Source organism: Rhincodon typus, chromosome 8 (genome assembly GCF_021869965.1).
Source record: "Rhincodon typus isolate 14 chromosome 8, sRhiTyp1.1, whole genome shotgun sequence".
In the NCBI taxonomy this organism is placed as follows: Eukaryota; Metazoa; Chordata; class Chondrichthyes; order Orectolobiformes; family Rhincodontidae; genus Rhincodon; species Rhincodon typus.
Window position 1 is genome coordinate 78,356,238 of NC_063339.1, and position 11,051 is coordinate 78,367,288.

The 11,051-nt window shown below is 44.1% G+C and overlaps 1 protein-coding gene and 1 pseudogene across 1 annotated transcript in view; both read right to left on the reverse strand.

The window, feature by feature from the left end:
- Positions 1-4,096, reverse strand: part of sptbn5 (spectrin, beta, non-erythrocytic 5) — a 165,848-nt gene extending 161,752 nt beyond the window's left edge. Inside the window, exons 1-2 of the mRNA XM_048600480.1 lie at positions 4,070-4,096; positions 996-1,136 (exon numbers count right to left, since the gene is read on the reverse strand). Coding sequence (XP_048456437.1) covers positions 996-1,136; positions 4,070-4,096 — 168 coding nt within the window. The remainder of the gene's footprint in view (positions 1-995; positions 1,137-4,069) is intronic.
- Positions 4,097-4,624: 528 nt separating this feature from the next.
- On the reverse strand, positions 4,625-10,246 carry LOC125483794 (annotated as a pseudogene).
- Between the last annotated feature and the right edge of the window lie 805 nt (positions 10,247-11,051).

Consider the following 11,051-nt stretch of genomic DNA (forward strand, 5'->3'; position numbering starts at 1 on the left):
CACTCACACACACTCTCACACACTTTCACACTCACACCAACACACACGCTCTCACACTCACACCAACACACACTCTCTCACACTCACACCCACACACACACTCTCTCTCACACTCACTCCCACACACACACTCTCTCTCACACTCACACCCACACACACTCTCTCTCAGACCCACACTCCATGCCTATGACAGTGTTGTATTTTCGAGAATTTCTGTCACACGGATGACAGTGTTTTGCTGCACAAAGTTGTGGCAAAGACTTACATTTTGTGGATTGAGACCATTCGAGGGGGATTGTGTGACAGCACATGTGTCGCGAGGTTAAGGATATCATCAGCCCAGCCCTGGGGGAAACAGGCAAAGTTACAGGTAAGGGATCAGAGAGTCTGAGCCTGCATCTGTATCACCGCAACGCACACTGTCAGGACAGACTGGGGAACAGTGCAATGTCAGAGCTCCAGGAAGGACAGAGCTCAGTGCCTGCTTTAGCTGCAGATTATTTTCCCAAACACTGACAATGTCTTCCTGCAAGGAGCGCAAATCCTGTCAGAAACCACATCTGTGTCACCTTGGGCACACACACTCACTCCCCCCTCGTCCACATCGCAGGAATAAAGAAATGAAACAGGGACCTGCAAGGTTTCTTCTGCCTTTAATCCCCACTGAAAAATAACTGCCCGATCCAGTCCTTTGTCAAATAGCACAGAATACCCAATAATACTGAGGGAGTGCCGCAGTGCTGAGGAAGTGTCGCACTGTCAGAGGGTCAGTACTGAGGGAGTGCTGCACTGTGGGAGGGTCAGTACTGAGGGAGTGCTGCACTGTAGGAGGGTCAGTACTGAGGGAGTGCCACACTGTCAGAGGTTCAGTACTGAGTTGTAGTAGCAGTAGTGTGTGCCTGGGGAAGCAGTGTTGATGTTGGAGAGTGATGTTTTTGTTTCGATTTCACAGAGAGCCTGTCTGTGGAAGACAGATCCCGGCAGCAGCCTCTTACCTTCACCACGTTCGGCTTGAAGGCGACAAAGTTATCAAAGGTCAGGTTCACAAAGTCGGGTCCTGACACCACCGTGAGGCACTTGGAATAGAAATTGGACTCTGGGTTTTCCACATTAAAAATCTCCCGGATTTTCGGATGCTGTGAAGAAAACAGGATTACAGAATCATCAGAAGAATACACACTGGATCCTACTGACAATCGAAGTCAATCCACAGTCTGGAACATCTCTGGACCCTGCTGAGGACAGGGACTGGATCACAGGACGGTACTGGGACAGAGCAGGGACAGGCAGGAGGGGGGCTCGGGAGGATGGGGACCGTGTGTCAGGGCCAGTTGGGTGAGTGAGGGTGGATGTGGTTGTGTGAGGGTGGGTGAGGGCATTTAGGGATGGAGGGTGAGGGTGTGTGTGTGTAGGGACAGTGAGTATGGGTATCTGAGGGTGGGTGAGGGTATGTGAGGATGGGTGAGGGTGTGTAGGAATGAGTGGGTGGGTGAGGGTAGGTGTGGGTGAGTGAGTGTATGTAGGGATGGTGGGTGAGTGAGAGTGTGTAGGGACGGTGCAGTGGATGAGGGTGTAGGGACAGAGGGTGGGTGAAGGTATGTGAGGGTAGGTGAGGGTGGATGAGAGAGTGTAGGGACAGGAGGTGAGTGAGTGTGTAGGGACGGTGTAGTGGGTGAGGGTGTAGGGACAGTGAGTGAGTGACAGTGTGTAGGGACGGTGCAGTGGATGAGGGTGTAGGGATAGAGGATGTGGTGAAGATGTGTGAGGGTAGGTGAGGGTGGATGACAGTGTGTAGGGATGGTAGGTGAGTGACAGTGTGTAAGGAGGGTGTAGGGACGGTAGGTGAGTGACAGTGTGTAAGGAGGGTGTAGTGGGTGAGGGTGTAGGGAAGGTAGATGAGTGGCAGTGTGTAAGGAGGCTGTAGTGGCTGAGGGTTTAGGGACGTGAGTGTAGGTGAGTGTCTGTGTTGGGGGTGCGGTGGATATTGGGCTGGGATCTCTGACCCTCAGGCAGAGCCTCACTGCGGTTCGAACACTCAGTCTGAGATCCGGACTTCCTGAGGTTCAGATGTTCAGAGCTGAAGGAGGAAGTCAGCAACAGCTCATTTGCCTGTGGGCTCCTTCCTGCGTTCTGGTTTGTCAGTCTACTTTGATTTTTTAACTAAAAGGTGAATCACTAAATTCAAACGAGGCAGGCTCGGAAACACGCTCAAAGATACCTCACAGTCACACGCCTCCCATCAACAGTGACAACAACACCCTCACACGTCAACACAGAGCAGGGTGACCTTCACTAGTCCTACGTGAACATTCCCTCATCCCCAGAGCAATGTTCAGCAAGAACTCCACCTGTTTCCCCTTTATTTTACTGTCATATCACGTGTGATATTAAGCTAAATCTTGATTTGCACATCCTATGTTTTTAATCATTCACAGGATTGGGTGTCGCTACCTAGGCCCAGCGTTTATTGCCCGTCCCTAATTGCCCAGAGGGCAAGTTAAGAGTCAACCACATTGCTGTGGGTCTGGAGTCACCTGTAGGCCAGAACAGGCAAAGATGACAGTTTCCTTCCCTAAAGGGCATTAGTGAAATGAATTGGGTTTTACAACAATCGATCATGGTTACGTCGCTGTCACTAGATTAGCTTTTAATTGCCCATTATATTGAATTAAAATTGCACCATCTGCCATGGTGGGAATTGAACCCAGGCTCCCTCCAGCATTTGGCGGGGTCTCTGGATTACTACCCCAGCGATAATGCCACTCAGCCACCACCTTCCCAAATGAGTGCTTCCTTTGGGTCTTCCCCCAGTTGTACCTTTTCCATGTAGCAGGATCCAATTTACAGACTCTCAGCACACTGTATCTGAGTTTAGGCATCCTATGGGACAGACTCCCATACTCAGCTAGGTAGTAAATACTGGCTTTGGTATGTGGGAATCCTCCACACGGACTTTAAAATTAAGGCCAATAATCCATCTGCCTTCAGTTTTCCCCTTGGATCTTGGATGCTAACTTTATGCGATTCATGGACGAGAACTCCCAAATCCCTCTGTTCTGTAGCTTTCTGCAGTCTTTCTCCATTTAAGTAATATTCAGCCCCTCTGCTCTTCCTGCCAATGTGCATAACCTCACATTTTCCCACATTATATTCCAACTGCCTAGGTTTTTCCCACTCACTTAACCTGTCAGTGTCCCTCTGCAACCTCACCACTTGCCTTCCCACCTATTTTTTGTGCCATCCGCAAACTTGCCAATGGTAAATTCATTTTCCTCATCCAAATCATTGCTGTATATTGTAAACAATTGTGGCCCCAGCAGTGATCCCTGTGGCACTTCACTAGTTGCCATCCTGATAAAGCGCCCTTTTATCCCAACTCTCTGTCTTCTATGAGTTAACCAATCCTCTATCCATGTTAATGTACTATCTCCAAAACCACAGATTCTTATTACATAGCTTTATACGTGGTACCTTATCAAATGTCTTTTGTAAATCCAAACATATCATGCCCATTGCTTCCCCTTTATCTACGATACTTATTAACTCCTCAAAGAACTGTAATAAATTAGTCAAGCATGATTTTCCATCTTGACACTATGTGGACTCCACTTGATCATATCATGCATTTCTAAATACTCTGCTATTATAATAGGCACTTTCCCAACACATTAAGCTCACTTATCTATAGCTACCAGTTTATTGTCTCCTTCCTTTTTTAAATGAAGATGTGGCATTGCCAGTTTTCCAGTCCTCTGGGATTTTTTCCAGAAGCTAAGGACTCTTGGAAAATTACTACCAGTTCATCCACTATCTCTATAGGTACTTCCTTTAGTATCCTGGAAGACATCCCATCAGGGCCAGGGGACTTACTGGACTTTATCCCCATTAGTTTTCTTAGTCCAGTTTGTCTCGTGATAGTTATCGTGTTTAAATTCTCCACTCAACCCCTTTTCCTTGAGAATAGAGTTTATTGACTACTCAGTCAATTCAGCTCATTCTATACCACTTGTTTCCCCTTTATATTTATTCTACAATTTCACTAATCAATTAACCCTGTCTGCAGCCTAACCTTTGTCATACTGACAGACTTCCCCATCTTCTCTTCTAATTAAAACTTTTAAAATCAGATAAACAGAAGCTGTAGAAAAATCACCAGAATACTTTTTGTCATATTCTGCATTCTTTTACACAACTTTCAATACTCTCCCTTCTTTCTTCAAACAAAAAAGAATTATGGCAAGTTCAACCACAAAACAACCCGAACGCAAAAACAAACTTACTTTATTTTCTTAGAATTCCTCATACCACGAGACATCCCCTCTTTGAGGATCTCTAATTATTTGCAGAACCATCTTTTCTTGTAAAATAACTGTTGACTTGCGCCTTCTCTCTTTTCTGAAACTCACAGAAACCTTTATCTAAAGAGTGGCTTTAGGAACTCCAGGTTACGAGTTCCAATGTTGTTTCGAATATTTAATTCTTTCCCAAACCAAGTTGTAGAAACCTTTTCCTTCACTGGATGCAGGAGCTGTGCATAGTGATACTGTGGTTGGTTTAGATCATCGTTCCGGGTTTCGGAAACAAAGCAGCCAAAGCTGCATCCTTGTGGGGCTCAGTGACCCCTTTATAGCAAGACATGGAAATAGTCCCGGCCCTGACCAAGTTCCCAAATAGACATCCTGGTGTCCAACACTTTCACCAGGTCCAACTGCGCTTGGATAGACCTTAATGTTGGGCAAAACACAATATGTTTCCCACCCTTGTGCCTCTTACAATCAAAGAAATTCTCAGCAATTTGCTAGTCTCATTGCAGCTTTGCCTTGTAATCTTTCAGAATCTCAATATATCTCTGTCCTTTAATAATCTTTGCTGTCTAAGGATGCCATAATCCATCCTATAGAAATTCAGTCCCAAGAGAATCTTATTTAAAGATTCTTACAGCGCAGAAAAGACTCTTTGGCCCATCGAGTCTGCACCAACATAACTACCACAGAGAGTGCACTCATCCCAATTTCCTGCACTTGGCCCATATCCTTGAATGTTATGATATTTGAAGTGCTCATCCAAATATTAAGGTTTCTGGCCTCCACTACCTTCCCAGGCAGTGCATTCCAGGCTCTCCCCACTCACTGAGTGAAAAATCCCCTATGAATCACTGCCCCTTATCTAAAAACTGTGCCCTCTCATCATTGACCCCTCAACCAAGGGGAACAGCTGCTATTCACCCTGTCCATATCCCTCACAATGTTATACAATCTATCATGTCCCGCTCAGTCTTCTCTGCTCTAAAGCAAACAATCTAAGCCTATTTACTGTCTCCTGACAGTTCAATTTCTCCGTCCCAGACAACATTCTGGTGAATCACCTCTGTTACCCCTGCTAGTGCTATCACATCCCTCCGGCACCATTTCTCCAAACCGCATCTGGGTCCAATTTCTGAACACAGGCTTGTACCCCAGGGGATGGGGGCAATTGGAGCCAGGTCAATGTTGGTTCGAAACGTTGTGCATCATGAGACTGAATCCATCCATTATACGAGACAGCTTCTTGAAATCCTGCTTCCCAAAACATTCCCGGCTGGTTGCTTCCTGGAGAGATGGCTTGGGGGAAATCACCCAAGACAACTTTCTGCTCGCCTTCCCGCGTTCGCAATTGGCAAACCATGTGAATGAGTTTGTTACGTTTCTGACCACCAAGGTGACTCTATACCTCCCGTACAAAGCCATCAAAGTCCTCAAGCCTTCGCAGTCTGCACTAATGCTACCACCAACTCTTCGGATTAAGATTTTCATCTTCTCGCTTGATTTTTGAAAATCTGATTTCTTGTTAACATTTCATTTGTCTTAGCAAAGTCAGACTTTCCTCAGCAATGCCTATACATCGTCCCAAAGAGAAAACATACATTTCTATGGGTTAATGTTTCTCAGATTGCCATTGATTTCCTTCTGAATGTTAGACAAGTATACCACCTTAACTATTGCTTCTGCTATTGCCAGTATTTCTGCAGCTAAGGTACTATTAACTACCATATTTATTTTCTTTGCTTCCCAGGTCATATTTATTATTCTTTCCTATCAACTATATGATAAACTTTGATGTGCTAGAATATCTATCATGAGATCAATATGTGGACTACCACTTAAAAGGATTCATTTCATATCTTCTGGGTTATCCAAAGTTGGAAACTTGAGAGTGTTTATTTTTCTGAATTTAACTTATTTAACATTTTCTTTGCTCTGTAGACTTTTCTCAACTGTAGGCTTTCTCTTTGTCTGTTAGGATGCAAATTCATCTTTCTCTGATGATCTGGCCTGATTTATTGGGATGTGATTAACACTTTCCAAAGAAGAACATTGATACAGCTTCACTCTAGATTCACTCAGCTCAATATTTAAGCCAGTATTTTCAATATGTTCTGAGTTAGACTGGAAACTTTGCAGTACCAGAAGTGACAGCTTTGAGCCCTGATCAGATCATTTCTTACTATATAATGCACAGAAAAATGAATGGGCATAAGGCTGTCACTTTTAGACCTGTAAAGTACCCAGTCTATCTCAGATTGCCCTTGAAGAGCAAAGTAACTCAAAAGGTTCAGTAACAATGTTCCCCTTGAATTGTCATTCTTGCAAATTGTCCTGATGAGTATAAGATGAAACCATTTTTCAGTAATACATCATTCAAGTTTCATAGAACCTGTCCACAGAACATCATTGAGGTAGGTCATGAGAAGTCCTGTTAATTTCTCTCTGTGATACCATGGATTATTGCTGGAGTCAAGAGTCATACAGTCATACAGCATGGAAACAGACCCTTCGATCCAACTCATCGATGTTGACCAAGTTTCCCATACTGAACTAATCCCATTTGCTTGCATTTGGCCCATATGACTCTAAAGCTTTCCTATCCATGTACCTGCCCAGATGACTTTTAAATGTCATAATTGCACCTGCCTGTACACTTCCTCTGGCAGCTCATTCCATACATGCGAGAAAATGTTGCCCCTTAGGTCCGTTTTAAATCTTTCTCCTTAAACCTATGCCCTGTAATTTTGGACTCCTCCAGCCCAGGGAAAAGACTTTGGTTATTCACTCTATCTATGCCCCTCATGATTTTATAAACCTCTATAAGGTCACCCTCAGCCTCTGACCCTCCAGGGAAATTAGCCCCAGCCTATTCAGCCTCTCCCTATACCTCAAACCCTCCAACCCTGGCAACATCCTTGTAAATCTTTTTGGCACTCTTTCAAGTTTAACAACATCTTTCCTATAGCAGGGAGACCGGAATTGAACGCAGTATTCCAAAAGTGGTCTAACCAATGTCCCATACTTCTGCAACATGACCTCCCAACTCCTATACTCAATGCACTGACCAATAAAGGCAAGTGTGCCAAATGCCTTCTTCACTATCCTGTTTACCTGTGACTCCACTTTTAAGGAACTATGAACCTGCACTCCAGGGTCTCTTTGTTCAGCAACACTCCCCAGGACCTTACCATTAAGTGTATAAGTCCTGCCCTGATTTCCCTTACCAAAATGCCACACCTCACGTTTATCTAAATTAAACTTCATCTGCCACTCCTCGGCACATTGGTCCATCTGATCAAGGTCCCGTTGTATTCTGAGATAACTTTCTTCACTGTCCACTACACCATCAGTTTTCTTCAAGATCACTTCTCCTACAGCAGCGAAATCCACTTAGATAGATTAATCACTTAGTCTTTCCCTGAAGCCTGAGCCAGTCTGACTTTAGCTATTTTTAACCCATCAGCACACCTATCTCTGTATAATGGTGCCAGCTATCCCCTGTCTGGTACCTCGGTAGATACACCAAATCTTTCTCAGCTCTCCAACTCTTTTTTTTTATTTCTTTTATCAGCTTAACTTCTGAATTGTTTGTAGCCTTTTGTTCATCATTTAGATCGATTGCTGAGGGGCATCTGACTGCCCTTATCTTTGACCATAGATTCCCTACAGTGTGGAATTCAGCCCATCAAGTCTGCACCAACCTTCCAAGCAGCATCTGGCCCAAATCCAGACCCCCATCCCATCACTGTAACCCCACCTTTCCCATGTCTAACACACCTAGCCTGCACTTCCTTGGACTCTATGGGCAATTTCCCATGGCCAACCAACCTACCCTGCATATCTTTGGACTGTGGGAGGGAACCGGAGCATCCGGAGGAAGCCCACACAGACACGGGGAGAACGTACAGACTCCACACAGACAGTCCCAAGTTTGGAATCGAACCCGGGTCCTTGGCACTGTGAGGCAACAGTGCTAACCACTGAGCCACCATGCCACACATAATTTCTCATGGTATTCCTGATCTGTTCCATAGTCCTTGTTCTTGTCAAACTATGGCTCCCTCTCACCCTCCTGTTTCAGTCTGGACTGTTACTACAATATACCCCGCTCCTGTAATCAGAATCCCCTTCGTAAGATCATTATCTTTTCCTCGGGCTATATTCACTTCCAGGTTTATGTTCAGGGGTCATTCTGCGTTTTCTGGCCTTCCAAGTCTTTATCCCATTTTGCCAACTGGCTATTCCTCACCTGGCACATTTAGCCGATGTTCGTATTTGCCAGTGGCACTTCCTGCCCTCCCTATAACAGCATCAATCCTCCAATCAGTGGTCACCTTGGCACGTGTTGCCTTGGTGCCAACTCCCCTGCATAAATAGTCTTGTCTTGTGCCTATATACCACTTTGCCTCATACCTTGCTGTATGGCTCACTGAAATTTTTCTGCTACTTCAGCCTTATTGTATGTCCTTCTCTCCCCGTGTCAGTGTAAACCTTGTGGGCACAGCCCATTGAGAAATCTCTGGGGCTGAGAGATCTCAAGTGGCCATTTGCTTCAAATTTCATGTAAGCTCTAATTCAGGATAGTTTACCTCAACTCACATTAATCATTGATCCACATGGGATGGGTTTCTCTGACCACCACACCACCACCACCTCAGATGGTTATATGCCTAAGTTCATAAGTTATAGGGGCAGAATTGGGCCATTCGGCCCATCAAAGTCTGCTCCACCATCCAATCATGGCCGACATGCTCTTCACCCCGATTTCCTGCCTATGTTTAGGAAAATGATGCCTGTTTTTGTTACTTCTGCAAATTGCTCATTAATTTGCTTCAGTAAGGGAATTAAAGATTTTAGTGACATGCGTTTCACACTTTCCTTTAGTGTCACACTTTATTCCATCCTCAGCTTCCCTCATCCATTTAATAACTTAGGGCATTTCTATTCACATGAAGCTCTTAGCCTCTGCTGTTTAGCTTCCTAAAAATTTTGTAAAAGATCGATGTCAAGACATGCTTTCTTACTCATAGTGAGAATTCTTGATTGTGAATTACATATAGTTCTTCTACTATTTGCTGTCCATTTTCTTGGAAACTTGCTTGTGTTACAATTTTAATCTTAAGTGCTGTGCCTCCTGGACCTTGTAGTTGTACTGTCACCAGCAATACAGTTTCCCTCCTCATCAAGACTGCTCACATTGTGTATATAGCTTTTTGATTTCTTGCTTTACTGGAAATGTGTCCCGCTACTGTATATTTTTTATGTGTCCTGTTGCGTGATAGATGAAACCTTTAATGGCTAGGACTGTCTGTGCTCGAGAGGTTTCTATACAGTATTCCACAGCGTTGACAAGGACTTTCAATGCCTGGTACCTGGCCTACTTTTTTCTCACATGTCATTTGTGGTTTTGTAACTTCAGAATTAAATGGACTTTGCTAATTTCCAGAAAAATGGTTAATGCTCTTTCCTCTTAGGATTGACCTGTGCTGCTCTCAGACCTTCATTCACCACTTGAATGGCTTTCTCTCGAGTCAGGTCTTCATTCGATGTTGATAAATCTGACAAAGTTTGAGCAACAATTCCCACAACAAATCTGTCCCTTATGCATTCTGGCTTGAAGTCATAAATGCCACATTGCTCCACTAATTTGTAGACACCAATAATGAAACAAAATATGGATTCCCATGGATGCTGAGCTCTTCTCCCAAATCTTGCTCCTTTGAGAATTTTATGGGTTTTGATGTGGAAATGATTGTAAAAGGCCTTCAGTATTTGTTATTCCTTTTATCCTTTGGAAAACTGAAACAAATCAGCTTTAATCCAAATTGTGCAGAGAGTGTTTTTACTTGTTCAGCTTCTTCTTTAGCACCTAATTTCAAGTCATCCTGTATTGCAGAAATTGTTCCTTTGAGACGTACAATTCTGTGCTCAGTTTGGTCCATTTCTGAAATAAATTCTTCCTGGCAACGTTATTTCTGATTTCATGTTTTCCCAACTGTGATTATATATCTTCCTTGCTTAAAAGACTTCTTTTGATGCTACGTCAAAGGGTTTTCCTATGTTTTGTGGATTAGCCTTTCGCAGTTTCGCTCTGTGACTACTACTGTTCACAGATTTAAGAAACCATTCCCATTTTAATCACGGTTTTTAATCATTCCTTGCAGTTTCAATAATGTCTGGGATGGTGCTAGTACACGAGAAGGTTCAAGAACAGCTTCCTCCCGGCTGTTATTAGACTAATGAATGGACTCTGTAGCCTCAAATAGTGATTGATCTTGCGAACGCTGATCTCGCCTAGTGCACACCCTGTGCAATGTAACCTGTACCTCTAAGTAGTTTTGATCTGTATATCCTTGCTTGCTGTGACCTGCCTGTACTGCTCAATAACAAAGCTTTTCACTGTACTTCGGTGCACATGATAATAAATCAATCAATACTGCCATTAGGTTGGTAAGCCAATAGCCAGTCCAGTGCAGTGTGATCACAAGCTCAAATCACCCATTGCCAATCAATAAATCTGGAATTGACCATAAAACTATCATTGGTTACTCACAAAGCCTTCTCTAGTGTCCTTTAAGGAAGTAGAAACTGCTATCAGAGATAGTAGGAACTGCAGATGCTGGAGAATCCGAGACAACAAGGTGCAGGGCTGGACGAACACAGCAGGCCAAGCAGCATCATAGGAGCAGAGAGGCTGACGTTTCGGGCCTAGACCCTTCATCAGAAAAGGGGGAGGGGAAGGGGGTT